This window comes from Penicillium verrucosum, assembly GCF_028828655.1.
Source record: "Penicillium verrucosum strain IBT 35672 chromosome Unknown utg000003l_segment0_segment0, whole genome shotgun sequence".
Lineage (NCBI taxonomy): Eukaryota > Fungi > Ascomycota > Eurotiomycetes > Eurotiales > Aspergillaceae > Penicillium > Penicillium verrucosum.
In genome coordinates, this window is record NW_026643212.1 from 564746 (window position 1) to 577060 (window position 12315).

Below are 12315 nucleotides of genomic sequence, written 5' to 3' on the forward strand. Positions count from 1 at the left end.
GATCCCTATATCCCTTTTCTTTAATCAAGAGATTTCTCGCTTCATCCATTGGATCGAAGAGAACGCGTGGAGTGACGGAACTATTGAATATGTTGAGAAGGACACAATAAGATCTTCCTTCAAGGACACTGCAGCTGAACCGATTCAATCATTGCGCTTCTTGGCTTGAGCGGTTGAGCCTCAATTAATGCCAATTGTTGCTTCCAAATGGGGGACTGTTCATTAGACTGAGAGAGAGTGATGAATTGAGGGAGGGTGATGATTTGAGGGAGAGTGGTGAATTAAGGGAGAGTGGTGAATTAAGAGAGGGTGTATGTAAAATACTTTTGGTCCCGCAGCGTTCTCTTGTGTTGAACTCCCATGCATGCATGCATGATTGTTTGCTGCAGACTGAGCCTTCTTTTGTTTGCTATTTGCTATTTGTGAGCAATGTTCAGATGGTTTGTAGGGTACATAAACCCCTGCATGATTAGTTTTAGCAATTAAGAATTCTTGCTTTGCTTTCTCCCACACACATAGTAGTAATCTACCATAGATTGCTCATCATCTTGGACATCGAATGATGAACAGAAAAAAGTTGCGCAAATTCGGGTTAATGCAGACCTCTAATAGCCCCTTAAAGAACGCAAATGCAATTGAGTAGCCATTGCGATATGTACAGCATCATTTATATAACTCAACATAGCTGAGGATCACATATGTCGTTCGGCAAAACTTGCGCCTTTGCTCTGAAATGACTGAAATGTCTTCGAAAAGTTGTAAAGCAATATTCGAAATTGGCTTCCATGTTTTACACACAGAGAGAAATGGAGATATGGAGACAAACAAGCAACGCATGCAAACAATGCACGTACTAGCCTGACAAACCAGGCAGCAATGCAGGTCACATGACCACATGCTACAACCAAAAAGCGGCAAGGTCTGAGCACTAACACGGAAAGGGAACGCCAAGAAGTGGCAGAGGTTATCTGGTATGTAGGTAATTGGAACAGAGGTCGTTAAACGAATTTCGATCCCTGTAGGATATATTAAAGGCACCAGGAGATTCTCTTGGCCACAATTCAGCTTGTTCCTGCGGGTATTAACTCCACCTCCCAGAGGCTTCATAGTTCGTAGGAGTGGACGCGAAACATGGAGCACAACCAAGCACTCACGTAACAAGCTATGGCTTCTAATATTATCAAAATATAACTTTATCAATTACACTGGCACTCACAGGACGATGACCTCAGGCCCCAGGGCACTGCCCTGGTTTCTCTGTCTATGTGTATTTTCTGTCCCTATTTCAGTGATTTCGGTTGTTGGTCGTTCTTCGGCCTTTTGGAATTCTACTGAGAATAAAAGACTCCAGAGAATCTGTAGATACGCGAAGAAGATAAAGGACTGACATAATCTACAGTGGGCAGAGACTAAGCTAACTAGGGAGGAAATGATATATATCTATCTATAAGCACCACAAAAGAAATCAGGTACAGTTCATACATCCACCGAATCAAAAATAGAACCTGAAAGCAAAGTTGCCCGTCTAGGTAATTTGATGCGTGCCTTCGAGTCCATCAGATCGTTGCGCAGCATAAGCCCAAATTGTAGCCTCAATTCTCGCGCGCTGTTCAGTCTCCACACTTGAAGTATTATCCCCAAAGACAGAGTCCATTTCCTCTAGAGTTTTCCCATTGGTCTCCGGAACAAAGAGCCATGTCCAAGCAAACGACAGGGCACAGAACACACAGAAGAACACGTACGTCCCATATCCAGTGTTTTGCACAAGCGGCGGAGTAATAAGCCCAATGATGAAGTTATTAAGCCAGCTCGACATCGTGGAATATGCCATACCCTTGGCACGTAGCGAGGAAGGGAAGATCTCAGCCGGCATAGCCCAAGGGATAGGACCCCAAGTAGCTCCGTAGGTGAGCATAAAGAAGCACAAGAAAGCGACGCAAACCCAGCCCTCTGTGGAATGCGCTGGCCAGTTTGATTGGTATTGGCTCATCAGGACGGCGATGATGAGATGCGCAAGAGCCATGCAGCTAGCACCACCAAAGAGCAAAGGCCTACGACCAAATCTATCCATTCCCCATAGTGACCAGAAACATGCTATCATCTGGCAGATGTTGATGACGCCGGACATGTGGAGTTGCATCTCGTAATTTAGACCCATCCCCTCGAATAGACTGGGCGAGTAGTAGATAAGAGCGTTGACGCCACCGAATTCTGAGAGAAGGATATGAGTTAGCCTGCCTATGGAGGAATAACAAGGGAAAGTGGTGGTTCCACCATAATACTCACGTTGGAAAAACATCAGTCCAATACCGACATGCGTACGCTTCCAGCATCCTTTGCGGAAACAGTCTAGATAGCTCCAGACATGAAGCATAGCACGACTGGTGTAACTTCCATCCTGGCACTTTGGGTGTCTCACAATGCTCACTTCCTTGCAGTAAGCCACTTCGGAGCGAATCTCTACCCACTCTCGGATGACGCGCTCGTCAGTAGAGTCGACGGCGCGCAGCTTACAGAGAACCTGGAGTGCTTCCTCATCTCGGCCTCGACCAGCCAGCCAGCGAGGTGAATATGGCAGGAACGGAATACCGACACCGAGGAATACGGCAGGAATCATCTGTCCACATGGTTAGGAAAGCACACCTTGAAGCCAACGGGGAAGGCACACCTGAATAAGGAAAGGAAGGCGCCACGACCATTCACCAGGAATGTATCTTGTACCATAGGTGACATAAAAAGCTATCACAATGGCAGTGACAATAGCAAGCTCCTGCATGACAAGCAAAGTACCACGAATCTCCGGGGGCGCGATCTCAGAAATATAAAGCGGTGCTACCATGGCCAGCATGCCGACACCAATACCTCCGACAAACCGGGCACCTACAAGCATTTCAAAACTCATCGCCCCAGTCTGCAGGGCGGAACCAAAGAGAAAGATTATCACCGCGACCATGATCGACCACTTCCGAGAGACTTTGTCGGCAATCCATCCCTGGTTCATTGCTCCAATGAACGCCCCAAGCTCGATCATGGCAGTGAGAATTCCTTTCTGGAATCCTGCACCGGGTGCGTCGGGGCCAACCTCGGGAAATCGCTCGAGAAACTGGTCCATTGTGAGAGTTACGGAGACGACACCTTGGTCGTAGCCGAACATAGCCCCGCCCAGTGTTGCGAAGGCGGCGCATGCTGCTACATATTTATTCGTGAGGATACCCTTCAGGCCTGTTTCGAGGGAGGATGCATTAGTATGTGATCAGTATAGAGAAAGGTGGGGGAGATGATACCAGATTCGCCATATGGTTGTCTTGCTGATCCAGGGGCCGGTATGAAAGCAGAAGGATCCGATTTTATATCGGATTCAAAATGTTCGCTCTCTGGGGATTCTTTCTTATCCGCCATGGTCTTCCTTGAAGTCCGGTAGCTAATAAACAGTGTCAATATCAAAATAGATAGTAATGATCCAATTGAGAAAACAACAATTGAGGATATGTTTCAAATATAAGACAAAGTGTAGGGTCTAAACTTTGCTTCATGCAACGCCTACTCCAACCAGAGTCAATTCAATTACCCTAACCGGTGTCCCCCCACTTCGTACTATACGTACCTAAGTACTATGAAGTTCAAACTTAGAGTTCGGAACTTGACGCCATCCACCGGGAGAGAATGCGGGGAAGACCCGCTAAGCCGTGGCCCTTCAAGGTTGCCCAATTCGTGGGGTCCGGAGTCTGAGTCTGACGGAGTCGGCTACTATTTTCCGACTCGGAGACTATTTTCCTTCAGTAGCCGGCCGAAGACATCTCGTTTAGTAGCATTGGAGAGCAAAACAATGGTATGTCAATAATCAACTAGTTCGGGATCTGTACGGTTGGCTATGAGTTTCCAATGCTTCACTCAAATGGCGAAAGGAAACCAAAGACCTCTCTAATAAGAGCCCCGAAAAGGTTCTCAACATAATGTATCTAATATCAGATTAATATCATAGAATACCTAGGTAGATAGAGAAATTGGAGAAGTGGATAGGGGGCCGGGTGAGGCGGTGGATTCGTACGCTTAACCAATCAAACGTCATGAGGAGCCAACCACTCAGGTTTCGCAACATCATAAGGCATATCCCAGGGGCCATTCTCGCTTGTCCGATAAGACATCAAGTCTCGGCACCTCCCGCAGGGCTGGGCAAGAATTATTTGGGGCCCATGACGTCCTCCTCTCCTCACTCCAACTGCCTCCCCACTCCAATTCGTCAAACATGGATTTATCTCTATTCTGCCAGAATAATCTTCTCTATACCCAGGAGCCATTGTCAAAATACAAACCCGGGGGATATCACCCGGTCGCCCTTGGAGACACCTTTAAGAATGGGCGCTACGAAACCCATCATAAGTTAGGATATGGGGGTTTTCGACTGTGTGGCTTGCGAGGGACAAGGAGTTAGCTCAAAAACCGAACCATTTTGCCAAGCCACAACTAACATGATACCAGCCAAAGTCAGTGGGTCTCGTTGAAGATCATGACCGCAAATTGGTCACAATCGCGGGAGCTGCGAAATCTAAGACTCCTCGAAAGGCATTCTGGCGGAAATCTCTCCTCCCAATATATTGTTCAGCTGCTTGATGACTTTACCCATGATGGCCCTAACGGAGTCCACCAATGTCTTGTATTCGAATTACTTGGTCCTACAGTTGATATGGTCCTCACGGATTATTCCGAGGGCAAAGATAAGCTCGAGCCGGAAGAAACACTTCGAATGTCTACGCAACTCCTGAAAGCTATTAATTTTATTCATAGTGCCGGCATGTGCCATGGGGGTAAGAGTATTCTTTGCTCTGTTATTTTTGCAGTCCGGCACAATTGTACTAACTTTAGCTCAGATATCAGCGGCCGGAACGTCGCATTTACTTGCAATAAAGTGTTGAACTCACCTGGGCAAGAGCTCTTTGATGTGCTTGGCTCTCCGAAAACCGAGCCGCTCGCCCTTATTGATGGCACGCCTTTAGACAAGGGATTGCCAACCCAGCTGGTCAAGGCAGCAGAATGGGTTGACTGGATAGACGAGGACGAGGAAGATATTCGGCTTCTTGATTTTGGAGAGAGTTTCCTCGAAGGAGAGCAGCCTGAAAAGCTGACTCAGCCGAGTAATTTGCGGGTACCTGAGACAATTTTCACGGACCGCTTTGATTATCGGCTTGATTTATGGCGTGCTGGTTGCATGGTACGTCAATGTTGCTATTGCTTTCTTTCACTTTCTTCCAGCGAAAGTACTAATACTGGCATGAATTCTAGATCTACGCTTTCTTGTTCACGATCTATCCATTCTGGCATTTTGGCGAAGACGAATCCCTAGTTTCCCAAATGATTGGTTTTGTGGAGAGATTGCCAGTCGAATGGGAGTCTCGGTGGAAAGAAATGCAGATGAGATCAAGCCGTGATCTGGAGATAAAGGAAGGTAAGTTGTTCGATATATCATAGTACAAGATTTTTCATGCTAATTCCACCCAAAGACTACGAAATCTCCAAGTTTGAACGCAAGTTTGCAGAGGATGTGCATGATCCAGAGCTTCAACCTTTATTAGAAGTGGCTCAAGAGTTAATGCGATTCCTGCCATCTAATCGCATTACTGCAGACAAGGCACTTGACTTGCTGTTCAACAAATTACAAGAACTACATAGAACTACATAGTGTATTCTACAAATGGATTCCAAGACAATGTTTGCCACCAAATTGAAAACATCTTGGATGGCAATACCATTTTACCTCGGAAGATGCTCCCCAAGGCCCCGGGGCCTATTAGACCAATGACTAATCCACCTCGGGGCCATTGGCACCTGATCCCGACCTCGGGAGGCCCAACTGCGGTACTCGATTACCCTCCACTTTCTCTACTAAATTTTGATCGGACTTTCATTACTTTCATTACTTTCACTAGATGATTGCTCTATTTCTACATAATAAACTATAAAGTGAACGGAACAAGTCAGATGAATCAAGTAAATAGTGATAGCGTAGAGTACTTACAGTAAAGTATTAAGGGGCTTAGGGGGGCCATATTTGAACTATCTCGAATTAGACTTCAATTTTGAATTAAGCATAACAATAGATCTATGTAAACTACCTAGGTAGCTGGTAAGATACTCATATTACAAATTATACTGCAGGCAGAATCCGAACTGACGCGGTGGCAGAGTGGACTGCCGTATTAAGGTTCGGGCTCTTCTGACATCATCGAGTAAAGCTGATTATATTCTTTTTATTTCTTTTTAAATGTCTTTAATCCCACAAAATATGGTCAAGTTTGATGCGTGACAATACTTATTACTGTTATAATTCAGTCTTAACATACGCTGAACCGCGTCCTTCCCATCCAGAATTGTGTCACTCTAGTTGGCCACACCCGGTCGATCTCCCGTGAAGAATGGACTCGGCAACACAAACCACGAGGCGCAAGTCCAGCCGGCATGGGTCAATACAATCGGAGGACTGGCCTGAGGGTATCAACGCTTCGCTCTCACCACATCGCGAGCGAAATCACATCAACGGAGACAGACGAAACACCGGGGTTAAAGTCTTGAGTGTGTGATTTAGATGAAGCATTGAAAAACTGCGTGACTAATAGTGACTCTTTTGTAGGCGATGGCCGGGTTGATATCAATATTGACGAGAGTGTGCCACAACTAGCAGGGCTATTGAATCGAATCCAAACGACAACTGCGCCACCAGACCTAGAGGCTCTACAGGACGAACCGACCCCGGAACCAATACCGAAAGATGAGGGCAAAGACTTCCCACTGAAGCTGAACATCGTCATTCAAGTTATCGGATCTCGGGGCGACATCCAACCGTTTCTTGCACTGGGCCAAGAGTTGAAGGCATATGGACACCGCGTACGGCTAGCAACCCACCTCACCTTCCGGGAGGTTGCACTTGACCGTGGATTGGAGTTCTTCAACATCGGTGGAGATCCCGAGGAGCTGATGGCGTTCATGGTCCAAAATCCCTCCCTACTCCCCGCCTTTAGAACGATTCGTAGCGGTGCCATCCAAAAACGCCGGCGCGAAATGAAGGAAATTATATACGGCTGTTGGAAGTCATGTGTTGAATCAGGTGATGGTACAGATTTGCATCAAATTAAGGAAGATCTGTGGAGTGACACGGTGGACTATCGTCGAAGGCCATTTGTTGCTGATGCAATAATCGCTAACCCGCCCAGCTTGGGCCATATCCATTGCGCACAGCGGCTGGGGATTCCACTTCACATGATGTTCACGTGAGTCCATTTCCATTCTCAAACATGAAATTGAGGGGCCCCCTAATGGAAGTTCTTTTTTTAGCATGCCCTGGTCAGCTACTCAGTCGTTCCCACATCCTTTGGCCGTTCTCCACCCGCAGGAATGTAAGCCAACGGTTGCAAACCTCGTGTCTTATACCATTGTGGATATGATGATTTGGGAGGGGTTGGGGGATCTTATCAACTCCTGGAGAAAGAAATGCCTCGCACTTGATCCGTTAGATTCCATCACGGCGCCGAATTTGCCCGGGCGTCTCGGCGTTCCGTTCTCATATCTGTGGTATGGGTTCTCCCGAAGGAGGCGGAGTTGGACCGTTCACTAATTGTGGTTTACTTTAGGTCACCGGCATTGTTGCCAAAGCCACGCGATTGGGCTGATCACATCGATATTTGCGGGTTCAGCGTGCTACCTGCGAAGTCGGACTACAAACCCCCAAGAGAGATCGAAGATTTCCTCAAAGCAGGGCCCACTCCACTCTACGTTGGATTCGGCTCCATTGTGGTAGAAAACCAAGTCAAACTAACTCAAATCGTGTTCGAAGCAATAAAAAATACCGGCCAGCGTGCAATCATTTCAAAGGGCTGGGGAAACCTCGGAGTCGACGATATCGATGTGCCAGATAATATCCTCATCGTCGACAGCGTGCCACATGACTGGTTATTCCAGCATGTATCGTGTGTGATTCATCATGGTGGTGCGGGTACCACTGCCGCGGGACTTTCTCTTGGACGTCCGACCATTATAGTTCCCTTCTTTGGAGATCAACAGTTTTGGGGAGGAATCGTTGCGATGGCTGAGGCTGGTCCTCAGCCAATGCCTTATAAGCAACTCACAGCTGAGAAGTTGACCGATGCAATTCAGACGGCACTGAAACCTTCAACTCAACAGAAGGCACAAGAAATTGCAGATAAGATGCAGAAAGAATCCGGTGTGAAGGATGGGGTACGCAGTTTCCATCGTCATCTTAAGTTGAAGACTTTGCAATGCGCAATATGTCCCAATCGTCCTGCTGTGTGGTACATTAAACAAACTTCCATTGGGCTCAGTGCTTTTGCTGCCGCCGTACTGGTTGAAATGGGGGATATCAAACCAGAGAATGTTGCTTTGTAGGTTGGCCTTCGACAGCATATTTCCAGACTACTAACCAACTATCCAGGAATCGAGCATCGGAATATGACACATACCGCAATCCCACAGGCCCTGTTAGCGCAGGAGCTCAAGTGCTACTTGGAGCGATTGCAAACTTTGTGACCGGGATTGGGGAGGTCCCTTATGAGATTGTTTCAGATTTTGTCACCGCAGGTCGTGCAATAGGCCATACTCGTTCACGCAGCAACCCTTCATCAAGATTTTCATGGAGGAATACACGCAAAAGTCAAGATTCAGACCTAGATAGCGAAGAGGAGCAGCAGCAGCAGTATCATGAGCCTGCCGAGTATCGTGGGCCTGCTCAGTGCCGTGGACTTGGCCGACCAAATCACGGTGATAATGATGGGGTAAGCCTCGACACGAACGACAACGAAGAAGACAACGTGAGACACAACAAAATGAACCAAGATTTACCAGCTAGTGCCGCTGGCCAGAGACAAGGTGTACCGATTAACCAAGAAGAACTACTGTGCTATCTAGAGTCACGCCGGGAGCATGGTGTTATCTACGAGATACGCACTCACGGCAGTCGAATGTCGAAGAAGTTCTTGAAGAACATACTCTGGCTCCCAACAGACTTGACCCTTAGCTTGTCCAAAGGATTCCACAATGCTCCGATGCTGTACCACGACCAAATGGTCAAAGAATTGCCGAAGGTTGTCGGCTTCCGGAGTGGACTCACTGCTGCCGTGACGGTATGCCACCTGTCCTCGGTGATAAAAGAAGAAGTCAGAACTGATTTATATATAGGAACTCCGAGATGGATTTTACTACGGTATAACAGGCTTGGTCACCCAGCCTCGGTATGGCGCCAAGAAGCAAGGAGCGAAAGGAATGGTTAAGGGAATCGGGAAAGGGATTGGCGGTGTTTTCTTTAAGCCGCCAGCAGGTATGCGAACGCTATGCTCCACACACTCGCTTTTCCCCGTGTGTATCTTATTCTGACACAACTGCTTCTAGGTCTCTGGGGACTTTTTGGATATCCCTTGGTTGGACTTCGTCGAAAGCTTCAAAAATCCTTAGGCAGGACTCAAGAGCTTTCTATAATGGCATCTCGGATAGCGCAGGGTCTTGAAGATATGCGGGCATCTACTGCCGATGAACGGGCAGAGGTTGCTAAAAAATGGCGTGTTCTTGAAGAGGATATTCGTGTCTCTTACTGATGATCTTTCGAATCACCAAACCACACGCTCTCTCCTACTCCCTTGATACCAATGACCCCTCACGTATGATAACGGTGGAAGGATTGCATGGCTGTATGAATAATTCTAACTATTTAATAGAGTAAAGCTTCATGCATTAAATTAAATCATGTAATGGTCCCACCTTGAAAAGATTGTGCTATGCCCATAAATTGGACTGCCACTGGTGTGAAACCAAGCGTCAAGAATGGGTACTCATCATATCTTTCATATAAACTTGAATATATCCAAAACAATCTATTATGCAATATTACAGTTTAATTTAACATGAATTCCTCCCTTCCGCATCTATTGTAAATAACAACATGGGAATCATTCGGGTAGACATCTCTCGTTCCTTTCTTGGAGAACTTGATATTGGCATATTCGAAGCTATAGCGCCGAGGAGCTAACGAGAATGGAGAAGTCCAGTTGAGATAGACCGCTTCTTCCACAACAGCTGGTTGTGGTATAGCCTCCTGTCATACTGCAGAGTAAGGAGGAGGGCTGGAGAATAGTGTTTGTAAATAACTCGAATCTTGCTTCCCAGCTCCAATGATATTCTCCATCCTAATGCGACCATTATCCAAGGCTTTCACCTTTGCTTTCCTTCGGCAAGTTCTTCCTTTTCGGCCTTGCGTCTCGCAGTTACTTGACGACGATAACTTTCCTCACTTCCCCCCCAACTGCAACCATTCACTCACCCACCTAATATTTGGCGAACAAATATAGACGGGTCTATATCAATCTCAACGATAATAGCAACGGATACAATCAATACGGTTAGACTGATCTGCCCAACGTCAGTTAAGCCTTCAAGACCAAAAAGGATTTGTACCGCTCACACAGCCTAGTAATATCCCCACAGAGTTCAATTCCCAACCACCAGCATAAATCCTACCCCTAGAAATAGCATTCTGCTGCCTCCAGAATCGATAGGCCCCAACCAAAGCCACGAGAATAGCCACACAGTGACACGCGACCGAGAGGGGAGTACCGACCTGACGAAACCCAAGACGGTCCGCCAACGCCTCCGCACCCTGCAGACGGAACAGCTGCGCAATCAGCACACCTTGCTGGGAAACAACGAGAGAGGTCCGTATATATGCGAGGAATGTTCTCTCCAGAGCTTAGATGCAGAGTCAGTATTGTGTAGCTCGGCAAGTCGTAGTCGCAATCGCAGGATACACACCGAAGTAATCCCGACTACTCTTATGTGGCACCGTCAAAGTAACATTATGCGTCCAAATGCGAGTGAACTTGCCCCAAATCCCCTTTCGAGCTTGCTGGCGCTGCTGCGACTCGGCACGTGACGCGAGAGCGCGTGATGTGGTGCGACGCGTCACGACGCGATATTCGTCACCGGATGAAGCTGATGGCGTTGAGTAGTACAGCTCATTGTCTTCATGAGTTTGGAGCCGCTGGAGCTCGACTGCTTCGTGGTGATTCAAGGCGTTGGCGTTATCGCGCGATCGGGTATTCCGCAAAGTGGCACCGGATGGTCGTCGAGGACGAGAAGTTTGAGTAGGGACTTCTGTCATATTTCCATTAATGATATTAGCCCGGAGACAGCAGCATGGCTACCGCGTGCACTTTTTATCGTTGGCTGAGGGGTGAAGGGTGGAAAGCAGATTCTCCACGGGTCGATGTTGTCCCCGCATTTTGATGGTGTTCCCTCTTTAACTCCTTAGCAAGCTCGACGGTATATTAACATAATCGAAGCTATATCATATGGGAAATAATATAGATGCGAGCTGGAGCGAATTTTATGCATAAATTGACTAATAATAGGCCCTCGAGGAATTGCACCATCGCCTAAGACAATGCTAAATATATTTTTTCAAACCAACATATTGATTCTACCTTCGCCTTGATATCACGCTTGCTCTTCTCCTTGTTCAATAGTTACCCATTGATACTGTTTATTGATAAACACCTCAGCTGCAGGAGGGGAGACAATGTCGAACAATGCAGCCTTCAGAAAGACTTTTCCAGGGGTCTTCGGGGTCTTGGAGTACACCGGGCTGTGATGAGTGTCAGCTATTGTTAACACTGGATGAATCATTCAATATACCTGCCGCAGCTGGAACAAAAATAACGCTATTCCGGGGTTTAGGTTAGTCTTTCGTTCAAATGCAAAACTGTATAGTTATTGACAAAGGAGCTATGGTCTTACCTTCACAACGTTGCCACTGACGGACTTCTTGTCCTCATACATCTTCAATGTCGCATTTGGATCGTGGACGGTCAATTCATCTTCATTGATAAAGTAGTTGACAGATAATGCTAGGGGGTTGTAAGCAAAATAGTTATACATTGTTGTTTGGTCTTAGCGAATGTACTTACCACCACCACCTGCTCGCTTGCAACAATCGCTGCATTTGAGAAATCACCTTAGTACGCAACCACAAAGATAATAGATTCCAAACTCATACCAATGGCAAACAGTTGAGCCCGGAGGTTGTTGAGGAAGGGTGATGCGAATGCTCTCGCAATTGCAATGACCTTGATAAGACATGATTTCCGATTGGCTAGTAAAGGCGACCTTTTGTATATTTGAAGATGTAACAACCTTGTTATATCTGACTTCCTAATATATGTTTGCATGGAAGCGGGGAGGGGGTAACTTTTGCCCAGTGAAGATTAGTGGAGCTCATGGAAATTGTTCCGCCATTGCCGCATACCCGCTAGGTGGCCACTG

The 12315-nt window shown here is 46.8% G+C and overlaps 4 protein-coding genes across 4 annotated transcripts; 2 read left to right on the plus strand and 2 right to left on the minus strand.

Moving 5' to 3' along the window:
- Positions 1–1525: 1525 nt before the first annotated feature.
- Positions 1526–3399, minus strand: N7516_008007 (sugar porter family MFS transporter; the record flags this gene model as incomplete). The annotated part of the gene is made up of 4 exons (XM_057220727.1): positions 1526–2211; positions 2287–2617; positions 2669–3222; positions 3285–3399. 4 exons carry the CDS (start codon positions 3397–3399, stop codon positions 1526–1528), a joined length of 1686 nt encoding a protein of 561 aa, XP_057070999.1.
- An 847-nt stretch (positions 3400–4246) lies between these two features.
- N7516_008008 (uncharacterized protein) lies at positions 4247–5677 on the plus strand (the record flags this gene model as incomplete). The annotated part of the gene is made up of 5 exons (XM_057220728.1): positions 4247–4380; positions 4480–4805; positions 4869–5209; positions 5281–5443; positions 5499–5677. 5 exons carry the CDS (start codon positions 4247–4249, stop codon positions 5675–5677), a joined length of 1143 nt encoding a protein of 380 aa, XP_057071000.1.
- Positions 5678–6410: 733 nt separating this feature from the next.
- N7516_008009 (putative UDP-glucose,sterol transferase) lies at positions 6411–9596 on the plus strand (the record flags this gene model as incomplete). The annotated part of the gene is made up of 7 exons (XM_057220729.1): positions 6411–6567; positions 6626–7262; positions 7327–7563; positions 7623–8390; positions 8441–9128; positions 9184–9322; positions 9394–9596. 7 exons carry the CDS (start codon positions 6411–6413, stop codon positions 9594–9596), a joined length of 2829 nt encoding a protein of 942 aa, XP_057071001.1.
- A 718-nt stretch (positions 9597–10314) lies between these two features.
- Positions 10315–12132, minus strand: N7516_008010 (uncharacterized protein; the record flags this gene model as incomplete). Its single annotated transcript, XM_057220730.1, is given in 9 exon segments — positions 10315–10407; positions 10460–10743; positions 10807–11194; positions 11478–11507; positions 11524–11638; positions 11689–11714; positions 11791–11900; positions 11961–11989; positions 12050–12132. The coding sequence occupies 9 exon segments, from the start codon at positions 12130–12132 to the stop codon at positions 10315–10317; spliced, it is 1158 nt and encodes a 385-aa protein (XP_057071002.1).
- Positions 12133–12315: the final 183 nt, after the last annotated feature.